Genomic DNA, 13,577 nt, shown 5'->3' on the forward strand with positions numbered 1-13,577 from the left:
AGGCTGATGGAAAGAAAGCAGAAAAGCTGCCTGAAGATCAGTAACCCAGGCCTGGACTGGCCACTGGGAGCACTGGGAAAATTCCCGGTGGCTCCGACGGCTCTGATTGGACAGCAATGAAAAACCACATTAACTGAAAGAAAAACAACACAGGAGATGACAGTCACTGAGACCACACCGCCTCCACCCCGCCTGCTTTAAACCTGCTGATACGCTCGTGGTCAAACACGCTGTGACAGTATGAGGATGTGGATTTTACTGGTGAACACTGTGAGCCTTCAAAGCATAAAAACAGCCACTTGTATTGAGGAGCCGTCATTTCTAGGTTTAAGCTGACTGAAGCGTGTCGAGTCGCAGAGATAACAGTCCAGCAGAGAGCAGGACTCTGTGCAGGTGGTGCAACAGGTGCATTCAGCTCAGAGGCAGCAGCCTGTGGTGCCCTCTCACATTTAGCGTCACACTTCTTCTTACACACTTCTCGTTCCCTTTTGATTTGCTGATGCGTTGCTAAGTTGCCAGTAACTTTCTGTCAGTGACACGGTGTGAAACCACTGGCAGGATATGAATCATGCTGCCCACACACGCCTGCACAATGCACACAAAACAGAGACCCACCTGTGAAAACGCCGCTCCTTCGTGCCGCTAATGGTCGTAAACTTGAAATGTATGCTGACACTGAAGATGAAATAATTAAAAGAGCAGAAGCAACAATAATAAAACTAGTGGATAAGTTTTTCTGTGTGTATGTCACGTAGAAGGCCACGTCTGTCTGCCACCCTGCAGGTGAGCGTCGCACAACCTCTGTGACTGTTTGAGCTTCCTGACTCACAAACAGGCTGAATGTTTGACTGTCAGCTGCTGCGAACTGAACCGCCAGCCTAAAGGAAACACCCAGGAAGGCAAACACACACATGCTTTCACTTGCATGTACACACTCACGCACACAACCCCAGCAGAGAGTTGCGTGTGTGGGGCCATCGCATGCAAACGCTGCGTGATAAAAATCTGTAATTGACAGAACGAACCACATTTCTGGTGACAGCGTGGACAGAGATAACACAAGTGATGCCTGCTAAGAGGCAAACAAACAAACCCACGTCACCCCGTGTCACCCCCACATTGTTTGGGTGACTGAGGACCGACAACGTGCCCTTGAGCAAGACTCAGCACCCCAAAGCTCCTCCTCTGTAGCCAATGGACGGGCGCGGCCATAGAAGCAGTTTATCGCACATTAACTCAGTTTGTATTTAATCAGAAAGTTCATCGTTTGATGTGAGCGCAGAACCCCCCCCCCCCCCCCCCCCCCACACACACACACACACACACACACACACACACACACACAGAGTGGATTTTAAGTAGTGATAAGGCCGACTGGCAGTGACTGTGTCACTGGCATGCGGCCCTGCTGTTTTATCTAATGGGGAAATGAGGTCTGTCTGTGGCGCTCAGCGCTGACAGATGTGATCTCAGTTGTTTGACCGCAGGCTGAAGCAGGGAGACTCATTTTGTTTTAACGATGCTGTAAAGGAGAGCTGCTCTGCTAAAAACGTCAAACTGAGGATGAAAAAGATGCTCAAGGGCCGTAGTATTGTACTGATATTTCAGATTTATTCCGTCCGTCCATCCTTTCCATCACATCAAAACCGTAGATAAGTAAAAGTGAACTTCACTTCCCCAAAAGGACAAAAACAAAATGTTTTTAGTGCTCCTCATGAGACGGCCGAGGCACCAGAATCCAGCGCAACAATGCAAAGAACGGTTTTGAGGAGATTTAAAGGAAAAACAAGACAGTTCCTCCAACCTGACAGGCACTACCAGTCAAACCGTGGATGCTCTTATAACAAGAGTTTTGGGGGAAATAGGTCGAAAGTCGATGGCAGCAACTTAAATATGAGACCTCTTTGTAAAATCAACCCTGAAGATTTGAATACGTCTGTGCTGTGGCTCCAGTGTGTACGATAACAGATTACTGCAAAGTTTTGACCCAGTTCAGCTTATCACAATGTCCCCCAGCAAAGATTTATGGCCACAGGAATGACCTCACGTATCCGTCGTGTGTGTGTTTTCTTGGGGGTTTTGTGACTGCGCCACCGGCTCGGGCTCACTGTTCCACACCGGTGACCGTCACATTATCGCAGGCTGAAGCTGTTTCCTTCACACAGACGTCTCTCGGGCCGCTCGCTGGGACGTTTAACCAGGAAGCGAACGCTGACTGGCCTTTTCTTTGGAAACAGGTCTTTATGAATGGACTGTGGCCTCACAGGGCTGCTTTTAGTTCTGACTTCTTTAAATCTTTTGCATTTCTTCACAGTCTCTGGAGAATAAGGATTATTTCCAATGTTTTTTATGACCCCAGGGACCCTTCCTCTATAGCACTGGAACATTCATGGTCCTCAGAGAAACATCACTTATGTGGATATTCTTGGTCAGGAGGAATTCTGATTCCATGAACTATTGTCTCCTGCTTAAAATAATGAAAACCAGCCTTTTTTACTGTCAGAAATATTTCACTGCTGTGTGTAAAAGTTGCAACATCCAGTTGCTCTTCCAAGCTGAAAAACCTTGACGGTCATTTCTGAAATCCATTGAACTAAGTGGAATGAAAAAGAAGCTGAAACATACATAAACTGTGGGGGAATGCAGCTCACAGTGCAGAAGAACGAATTCAAGTGAAGTGATTGAAAGCACATGTGTGCTCATATCAGCCATATGCAAAAATATCAAAGCGTTCCAAGATGTACAAACAGAGGCAGAGCTCAGGGCGGGGACGTGGGAAGTGGAGGAGGGAAACAGAAACCCACTCCCACCCCACTCTCTCTATCTCGTCCACATATATTCAGGTCATGTTTAGTGATGGCTTACATAAGGCTCATCATATGTCCTGAGCTGTAGGAAGGTCTTCTTGTGCCTGTACGGTGTCAGCGTGTTCTGTGTTATCATACTGTACCAGACAAATCTCACCTCGATAAAACTCTGCCGCTGTACTCGCTGCATGAAGTCTTCCCCTCTGGGCCCCTGTCTTGCATTTCAAGTGTATGTCAGCCCATCAGGGCAGCAGAATTCAGCCTGTTAGAAGGCTGTATGTTGAGGGTGTGTTCACTCCAGGCACTTTTGAATGGTTTGTTTTGACTGTGAGAGACCAAATGCCTGACAACTGCAGGTCTGATGCTCCTTTGTCCACATGAAGGAGGCAAAAACACACCTGAAGCGCTGTGACAAGCATGCCAAACCAGCAGGCGGCAATATGACTGTAAGGCCATGTCAGCCAATCAGAAGCCTGGAAAGCGAGAAGCTGGGAATCAGTCCCTGCAAAGATGGCTCTTCAGAAACCTGTGGGAGGCATCGCGGACACTACATCCATGTTTTAAACTCTCTGTGTGTGACGCAGTGCTTTAAAGAGATCAACCCGAGTTACTGCACGCAGTGTAAGAGCAGGCCTTCAGGCTGCAGACTGGAGATGAAAGAGGCAGATCAAAATGATTTTGAGCCGTTATTTCAAGATAAAAGAGTTACACAACGCAGCTTTAACAGTCGTCTCTGTCTCTCTCTCGCAGATGCTCGGGAGTCCAGAGTAAATGGACGACCTGTCGGCTCCGCAGTGCTGAAGCTCGGTAAAGTCATTCCTGCACTTCAGCGCGAGCGTCCCACCGGAGTTTTATGTGTCATCGGGGCCGTGAGACACGCCCACGCACACACTGATGCTCAGCCTCTCCTTCTCACAATGGACCTGGCAGACCTCTAATCTCTAAAAGATTGATGAGGGCCCGCTCAGGCGCGGGAGGTCTGGCACAGCGTCGATAAGGCAGCTTTCATTTCACCACATTTTATCCCTCATTCCTTCCTTTCTTCTCCTCTTCTCGTCTGTGCCGAGGGACACGGGGGCTGGCTTTGAAGTGTGAGAGAGGATTATGACACATCGAGCCCCCCGGGTGTGGAGGACAGTGTTTTAAACAGGAACCATGAAATGCCCTGGAAATGACACTCCTGTTTTCTTCTGCTGCTCCGTGTCAGACGGCCGTGTGGTAGCCGAGCAGGACGCCAGAGTCGGCATGTCACTGTCAAACTGCTGGAGCTGGAATATAGTGAAACTACAGAGGGACACTCAGAGCTGAGAGTAGCTTCACACACCTGCAAACACACAAACACACTGAGAGCGTTCCACACAGGACAATGTGCAACATCTCCTTCTGTGATGTGGACAGTAAGGTGGACCAGTTCTTCCAGCCCACGCTCTACATCATAGTCATCGTTCTGGGGCTGCCCACTAACTGCATGGCTCTGTGGGCTGCCTACATGCAGGTGAGGAGGAGACACACACACACACACACACACACACACACACACACACACACACACACACACACACACACCAGCACTGGCTTGTAATGTGTTAGTCGAAAACAGTGCTTTCAAACGGTGGTGGAGGAAGCATTCAGATCCCTTACTGTAGGAAAAGTATTAATACCACACTGTAAAAAATACCCGTGTACAGGTTAAAATCCTGTTATCCTGTTCACGTTACTTAAGTAAAAGTATGTAAGAGCAATCAGGAAAATGTACTTAAAGTATTAAAAGTACTCAAAGCAGAAAAATGTCCACTGTGACTGTTATACTCATACATTATATCATTATGTTGTTATTGTCTCATTCATACGTTCTGAACTATTTTTCTACAAATGATTATTTTCATCGTGGATTAATCTGCTGATTATTTTCTCCATTAATTAACTGATTGTTTGGTTCGTTTGTAAAAATTCAGAAAATAGCAACGAACCTTGTCAAACCTCAAAATATCTCCACCAGGCTTGAGCCTTGGACGAACAGGCTCCTAATAATCACTTAATAGTAGTTTTGTTTTTTATTTTGTTTTGCTGATTTTCTCAAAATTTGGTTAAAATTTGTGGTACATTTGGATGGAAACCAAGCTGCTGACTCCTCAGTCCTCACAAAAGACAATCATTCATAACCAAAACTGTCAAATAATTGTAGTAGAGTAAAAAAAATGCAATATTTCCAGCTGAAATGCAGTGGGATAGAAGTAAAAATAGGCCTGAAATGTGTCCTTAAGTACAGTAAATGTACTTTCGGTAAAAAGCTAAACCTAAATGGATTCTATATGGGAACTGATTCGGTGCTTGAATAAGCATTTGTGTTTCTGTTTCTACAGACTCATAGATAACACACTTTTCTCTTTGTAACAGGAGACTTTGATGGAACATGTCTGGCATTGCTTGCGACATACAGTCAACAGAGCTCTGGGGATATTTTCCCATACAGCATCAAACATTTCCAGCATTTCCCACAGACTGACAGTTTGCTTTGGCAGCAGCTGGAGAGATTACTATTGACTTTTCATTCAAGCAAGCTCACTAAGTCATACTTTTTCAAACACAGCGTTATTAAAAGTGACAGTTCAACTTTAGATTATTGTTTGGCTTCTCCAGCTTTTCTTCATTCAGTTTGAGCCCTGGCACAGATACTCTGTGGCTCCATACAGCAAAGGTGCGCAGGGTCACAGGTACATTAATGTTACTGTAGGTCCCAAACTCGTCATTAACTATACAGTTTATACACCAGAGCAGTTCTGCTTAAATGTTAACACTGTGATATCAGTCCTGCATGGACAACAGAGCTGTAGCTGGATTTCAATCCAAGCGCTGACAAATCAAAGAATCTCGAACATTATTCGTATGAGACACTGAACAAAGGTGAGACAATCAGACGTGAGCAGTTCTCTCTCCATGTTTCGCGGTTCGACATGCAAACAGTGTGCAGCTGATGGAAACTCACAGATCATTTGCATTTCACTTTCTCTCACACTCTAAACGTTTGCATAAAAAGGAAACAGCCTCGTTATAAATCTCACACGTCTTCATCGTGTTGTCCTTTATCTTCATCCCTCCACCATCTGTCACTCCTGCCTCTCCATCCCTCCGTCTCTCCTCTCCGTTCTTTCCTCCCTCCAGGTCCGCCAACGCAACGAGCTCGGCATCTATCTGATCAACCTGTCGGTGGCTGACCTCCTCTACATCACCACGCTTCCTCTGTGGATCGACTACTTCCTGCAGCACGATGACTGGATCCACGGTCAGGAGAGCTGCAAGCTGTTCGGCTTCATCTTCTACACCAATATCTACGTCAGCATCGCCTTTCTCTGCTGTATCTCACTGGACCGGTACTTGGCCGTGGCATATCCTCTGCGCTTCGCCAAGGTTCGACGAATCAAAACAGGTGTGTGTGCTTACAGACGGCCTTTCTTCTTCTGACATGATATGAAAACAAATGATGGTATGTTAAAAGATGGGTGTCCTTAATATCAGACATTTGATAGAAACTACAAACCTTTACTGTAAGTTTGGCCACAGAGGTCATTCGCTCTGATGGATGAATCTAAAATAAAGTAATCTTCCAATGAAACCGCTCAGTCAAATCTGACCTCGTCCTTGCAGGATAAAAATATGACATTTGATGATTAGTTTGCCAAACTGTTCTGCTGCCGAGCCTGGAGAGGATGTGTGTCTTCAAGTCTGACATTCCCTGACATAACAGGAAACTCAGTTTGTGCAGAGATAACATCATCTCCATGTCAAAAGAGAGGATATCTGCAAAAGTCCTCACTTTTAATCAAATGCAAAAATGCAATGATACGCACCTGGAGTTCAGGAACAATGCCCACGACATAGAAATACAAAATAATGAAGTTTAGGAAGTTGTTTTTTTTTTTTTTTCTATCCCATTGAAAAGCATTTTGGATGGAAACTCTTGGCTCTTTCATAAAGTACAGCCTGCTGTTTGGTGAAATGAAGTCTGTGATTCCGAGAGCTCCCTGTTTTCTTTCAGTGCAGTGCAGCTTTCACACAGGCTGCAGCAATGGAAGTCACTGCCAGGTCTAATGTTCCTCTCTCGTCTTCTTCCTCTGCTCTGCTGAATGTCCTGCAGCCATCCTGGTCAGCGCCATGGTGTGGATCATTGAGATCGTAGCCAACTCCGCTCCTCTCTTCCACGACGAGCTCTTCCAGGACCGCTTCAACCACACCTTCTGCTTTGAGAAGTATCCCATGCAGGACTGGGTGGCAGGGATGAACCTGTACAGGACATTTCTGGGCTTCCTCGCTCCATGGACAGCCATGCTTGTTGCCTACCGCGGGATCCTGGCAGCAGTGCGCTGCAACGTCTCGACAGAGCGTCAGGAAAAGGCCAAAATCCAGCGGCTGGCGCTGAGTCTGATCCTGATCGTTTTGCTCTGCTTTGGGCCGTACCACATCCTCCTCCTGGTGCGGAGCGCCATGTTTCTAAGGAAGCCGTGTGACTGCGGCTCAGAGGAGAGCCTGTTCGCAGCATATCACGTATCTTTGGCCCTGACCAGCCTCAACTGCGTCGCCGACCCCATTTTGTACTGTTTCGTCAATGAGGGGGCTCGGCACGACGTCGGCCGAGCTCTCTCTGCTTTACTGTCTGCAGCTTGCCACAGGGGCTCCTCTTCCTCGCCGTCACATGCCGACATACTCAACGCAGGTTCAGTGACTATGGAAACGCCGCTGTCAGCAAAGAAGCAGCCTTGTGTTTATGCCGATGGAGGCAAGACGAGCAGTTATAAGACGGAACTCGTGGCTCTAAAGGAGGAGTGCCTGCAGATGACCATCCTCAGTGTTAGGAAGTGACCTCTGCGTGGGGCTAACTGCAGGGCCAGACTGCTCAGCTCAGTGGATGGAGGAAGCTCATGACACTGACTGGGTCTGATGACCTCTGGAACCAGGCGCATTCATGAGGTTGTAGATGATTGCACCAGAAAACAAACTGTTGGGTGAATGAAAAATTAAGAAATACTTTGCAATTGTTAGATCCTTACCACTAAGTCGGGCCTGATAGTTGCACCTGAGGAGGTCATGGAAAAGGTTTAAGGTCTTTATTCTGTGACCGCGTTGACAGACTGACAGTTCAGGCTCAGTTCTTTGTTGCTGACTGTGTTCTACTCTCATTACTTCAAGCTGTAGTTTGCATGCATGCTAATGTTAGCATGCTAACTTGCTATCATGAATGAATCCCAGTGTGACGACGATTCAATCATTAGCCTTAGAGGAATCCTCGTGAAGTGAAGTGTTGGAGCAGAGGAGTTTTTTACTCTCCTGCTGACACTGAATGAAAAGTCGCCAGATTTCAGCCTCACTGGACCGTGAATGTCCCAAATCCCACGCCGATCCATCCATAGATGGACCAAAGTGTTGGACCGACAGATGAACAGACCAGCTGACATCTCCACTGTCGTGTCACTGCTGCAACACGGATTTTATCAAATACAATTTAACAGACTGGACATTTGTACAATTTCCAGCTGTTCCAGGACTCATTTGCAATGCCTGGGAAGACATTTCTGAATATTTAAGTGGAATTATTTAAGCAGACCACACTCTGCATGGCTGAGTATTGTTGCCTGAAAAGAGGCACCTTTGCATTCACACCCAACTGGACAAAGGGTGGATGTAGGAGATCGGAGTTTGACACCCAAATGCACCACTTTGGAATATGGAAGAAGAGCAGAAGGTTAATAAAAAGATTGTAGATTAATGGTCAAAAACATTTTTAATGCTTGTTTTATTAGTTTTCTTTGAAGGAAATAATGAAGCTTTTTGAAGTACCTCAGCTCATAAACTGTGATAGCGAGAAGGCTTAGAGAAGTGTCTCTTATGTAATGTGAGCAATGTCTTTTTCTTTCATTTTCAGCACAGACAGCGAAACAACTCCACAGAGAAAAACCTAAACCAAAGCCTTTTACTGCAGCTGAGAGCAGGAAAGCAGTGCCACAGTGCAGAGAAGCAGATAAAGTTTGTTAAAACGTGACAGCATGCAGCAGCTGCCAATGATAATTAAAGTACGGCGACGAGCGTGATGGTTATTTTATTACTTTTTAAATTAAATCTTTATTGCTTAAACATTGTGACAGCCTTTACTCTGCTGCCAGACAACCGTCTCTCACCCTCCATGAACCCCCCCGACATGCTGGGCTTTGGTAAAGGCGCCACACAGCCCACCTGATGACTGTTTACATTTCTATTTCAGACAGATGCCTTCTAACTTAAACTGTCCCGAACTTCCTCAGTGATGTACAGCACGCTGTTTTCCATTTTCAGTCATTTTCTTCCCATCACTCACGTGCTTCATTTCCCCTAAAATGGCAGGATTTGTTCATTCCTCTTTGATGCAGGCGACAGCATTTAAAACAGCAACGTAAACCGATCATCGTGATTTATTTCGAAATGAAAATGTACAGCAAGCATGCCTCTCTTTTTGTACGTGAAGCTGATTGTTCTTAATGTAAATATAGCCGACCATTATAATCCGCTGCCAAATTTTCTGAAGTCATGATGTCGAGTGAGAGCTGTGAGGGCCTGCAGAAGAAGAAGACATCTTCAGACACGTTCATGTATGTTCATATTTACCATAATTTAACATTACACTGGCATGAGTGATTGTCCTTTTCCTTGTTGGCAGCTTGTTTTTACTGTAAATCCAACACAAAGTGACCAAATAAATTTTTTTTAGCATTCAAAGCTGTTGGGATCTTAGTTGCAGCTTCTACCACATAAAGAAAAAAGTAAAGTAGTAAAATGAGCAGAAGCATCTGCAACAATAGTGCAATCCAACAATTCCTTTTTACATTTTCTTGATTCATTACTGTTTTTGTGAATCAGAGGTCATACATGTGAACCATCCTCGTGTGGAGCATTATGGCTCAGATAAGTCCTTTCTGACACTGATTTGTGTCCATGCTGCAGCTCCACTGGCCAACAATTATGTGTCAGGGATGAGAAATGTTTGTCTCGATGATCCCAGCAAAACCATCTTTTCTGTTGTCTGGCATGAAAGCATCAGTGCAATGATGTTAAGGCAGATTTTTTTTGGATACTTTCAGCTTGTTAGTGTTGCCCTGAGCGCTGCTTTGTGTACCATTGCTCCGGTTGTGGATCTGTATGTCAGTCTGAGAGGAGGTACCAGGCTTCATAACGTGTATGTGTTCATCAGTGACGTCAGTGAGAAATAAATTATGCATACGAAACTTTGCATCCACGCGTGTTTGTTTGGCACCTGAAAGGCTGCATGGGATCGAAGGGGGACTGTTCATGACCAGATTCTGTTTTTTATTTTTAGGTATTGGATATGTTGTCATAATTTCTTACTTGTGCTGGCACAGAGGTGTTATTAGTGACTGTTTTGCATGTACTTACTTTGAATTTTACCTACAAATGAAGACAAAAGACAATCTGACTAAACTTCTGCAAGTAAACTTAGTTTATTGCCCGCTGTGGTCTTTGTGGCCTGTGATTGGTCAGGTGTGTAGAGGTGCGAAAGGCAGGCCAGCCCTCTTTTTTCATTCTTCACGTTACTGCTTTTACTCCAGGAGAGACTGTCTGAAAGCATAACAGCGCCCTGCTCAGTGTCATTCAGAACAGCTGTAAACACTTTCGGTTTTGGACGGGATGGACGACACGTTATGAGACCAAGTCCGAAGCACAGTGAGATCTTAAACCAAGTCTATATCAGTGAGGCGGCAGGAAGTGCTTGTGCATCGTTCTAATTAGAAGTCTGCAACGCCTCCCTGCAGACTTGACGAATCCAGGCTGGGTTAATGTGCGCTAAGTGCTATCAATCACAGACTGCGTATTCCTGCAACACTGCAGGCATCCTGTGGTAACAGATCACCGCACTGACCAGCAGAGAGAGAGCAAGTCTGGGAGACTGCCAACACAAAGTCACCTTCATCAGTCTTCACTTTGTCCTATTCTTGACTCCCAGAGCGATACAGCTAATGAATGTCATGAAGGACAAACTGCAGGATCTGTGCATGTGTGTCCAGTGCATGTGTTTCAGTGCGCGCTGTGTGTGCTTGTGCATTTATCTTGGACGATGTGTGTGCGGGTGTCCTTTCCATTGTTACCCCCGTCATTAGAGGGAACCTTATATTTACGACCTGTCCTCATGGGGGTGGGCACGTTTCCACGCTGTTATACAAGACAGGACAGTGTGTACATGTAGGTGCGTGAGGGAGAAAGAAGGGAGGTAGAAATAAAAGGAATGCATGTGTAACATACAGGGACGAGTACCTGTAAAGGTGGGAGTTATTGTGCATGCATGTGTATGTATGTGAAAGAAAAAGAGGGGAAAGTGCTGGCACACGTCTTTCTGTCTGGAGAAAAGAGAAAGGACATAACTGGCTCTCTGTGGGAACATTGCCTCCCGCCCTCTACGCCTCACTGGTCACCTCGGCTGTATGTCTATATATAGCAGCTCACCAGAGGCCATGCCGTCATTACCAAAAGCTGCTCACCTGATTATTAGAGTGATTTATTATCAGGTAAGGAAGCAGAAACACCTCCGGGACATAAAGGATGATTGTGCTGTTATTTTCATGAGATATTCAGATTTATTCCAGAGTGCAGCTCAGCAGCAGCAGCGGCGGCGAAACTGGAGCGTACAGTTCACCTCTGCAGTATGAAGCTAATAGTGACTGAATGACAGTGACGAAGGATGGAGACGGAGATGTTTACAGGTCATTCAGTTTAAACAAAGCAACTTCAGCATGTGGGACAATAAAGATCTGAACTGAGAGGTTGAAAGAAACTAGAAAACTCTGGATTTCGTGTCCCGTGTGAAACCAGAAGTGAAGGTTGATTTCTTTTGTGACTGAAGTAACATACAGAACTTAATGTACACAAGCAAAGTACATCACTAAAGTACTTATTACACAAAAACATGATCTTAAACCTAACCATGGTTTTGATGCCTAAACCTGACCGGAGTGAGACAATTTGGAGTGTTGGGAGTGAAAATGTGTTCTTAAATCCTTCATTCCTACAAAATTAACCCACTTTCAACCTCTGTGTCGCCCTGGTGAGCCGTTTATGCCTCCCACAACTGTGACCAATGTGACCTAGAATCCATATTTAAGACGCATGTTATTTATAATCTAATTAGTAACTCATTCAGTCGTATTTCCATCCTGGCAGAGGAAGCAGATCACCAGCCCCTGAACAGCCCAGACAATGGCACCACGAGGTAAAAATAGGCTCATATTGCTGTGGGATGGCAACCACGTACGGTGCATCGTGCAGAGTCCAGAACTAAAGCCCTGATTCCTGACTGACAGGCGTGTATGTTTTTAATGTCATCACATGCTTGGAGAGGCGTTCAGGGTCCTCGCGGGCTTAGCAAAGTCTTTTTAGCTATAATGACCCAAATCACCACATTAAAAATCACACTTAGATTTCTAAAGTTTAATGGGACAACAAATATAAGCTGCTGAGTTAATATTAATGTCTAAGTTGAGAGACTGAGGATAAATTATGCTAAATTATGTTTGGAAAACATAATTGCTCCTAATTTTTCTAATATAAAAAGTTATGAAAAGAGACTTCCTGCTGATGAAATTCAAGTTTTTATTCATCCCATGTTCAGAAACACTTTTAATTCTAATACACCATAAACTGCCTTTTGGATCCCTGCACAGCTTATTGCTGCTCCCTCCTCTTCTTGGATCAGTTTTTAATGCTTTTACCATGTGAGCATTTTGTAAGGATCTGTATTGCATGTATAAAAGCAGCACTTCTGATGCATTTGTTTATATTTTTAGATATTTTCTATGCTGGTTGCTGCAAAAAGAACTTGAACTCAGGTGAGGATGAGCTGCCTGTACACGTCAGACTCTTCAAAGCCATCCAGGAGCTTCTCAATAAACTCCTGTATTTATTAAAATAATCCACAGCCTCATTATTCACATCCGGAGCCACCGCACATTTGAAAAACAAATTCATGGCAGCTGAATCGCACAGAGACTTCAGGCTCGACCAGGCATAATTAATCCTCAACGTTTGAGGTCGAGACATTTGCATGATTTCAGGAATCTGCAGGCGAGCACAACCAAACACATCCACAATTTAGTCGTGTTTATTTAGCATTTAGCGTGTTTGTCTAACATTTGACCGACACACTTAAAGCAGATACTCTTAAGACTCTTAACATGTTAATTTTATGTGAGCTTTCCCTTGGCTAGCTTGTTTACTCACACTTAAATGATCCCTTACTTTTCCCGGAACAACTCTCGTCTGTCAAACACAGTTAATGTGGTTGTTGAGGAGAGACCGGAGTTCACAACAGAACCAAAACAGAGAACAGGAAACAACCAGCCAGCACAAGAACCCAAAACCCCCCACTGACAGACGTGGATTAGCTGCTGGCTGCCTATTAAAGATGGCAAGGATGAAAACATAATTGCTTGGCTGCCAAACTTTACATTAACCTCCATAAATGCTGTTATTTCCAGGTGTGAGGAAAAGAGCAAATAGCGATAGAAATAATGAAGAGTCCCACATCTGCAGAAAAGGCAGAGATATCTTTAAAGAGTGGATTGCACCTATAAACAGACCTGCGTCCATGTCAAGGTGAAATTGCTTCAGTGAATTACAGTGTTCCCTCACAGCATCGAGCAGTGAGTCACCGAGCTGCCGCAATCTCCAAGAGTAACAGGACTGACATGACAGTGCGATTGTTCGGAGGAGGGACGATACCACGGCGGCCAAAGC

The 13,577-nt window shown here is 45.0% G+C and overlaps 1 protein-coding gene across 1 annotated transcript in view; it reads left to right on the forward strand.

Annotated features, from left to right (window-relative positions):
* Positions 1-10,054, forward strand: part of gpr4 (G protein-coupled receptor 4) — a 35,303-nt gene extending 25,249 nt beyond the window's left edge. Inside the window, exons 2-4 of the mRNA XM_070969650.1 lie at positions 3,558-4,302; positions 5,970-6,234; positions 6,943-10,054. Coding sequence (XP_070825751.1) covers positions 4,174-4,302; positions 5,970-6,234; positions 6,943-7,664 — 1,116 coding nt within the window. The 5' untranslated portion in view covers positions 3,558-4,173 and the 3' untranslated portion in view covers positions 7,665-10,054. The remainder of the gene's footprint in view (positions 1-3,557; positions 4,303-5,969; positions 6,235-6,942) is intronic.
* The last annotated feature ends 3,523 nt before the right edge of the window (positions 10,055-13,577 follow it).

Source organism: Chaetodon trifascialis, chromosome 9, assembly GCF_039877785.1.
Source record: "Chaetodon trifascialis isolate fChaTrf1 chromosome 9, fChaTrf1.hap1, whole genome shotgun sequence".
In the NCBI taxonomy this organism is placed as follows: Eukaryota; Metazoa; Chordata; class Actinopteri; order Chaetodontiformes; family Chaetodontidae; genus Chaetodon; species Chaetodon trifascialis.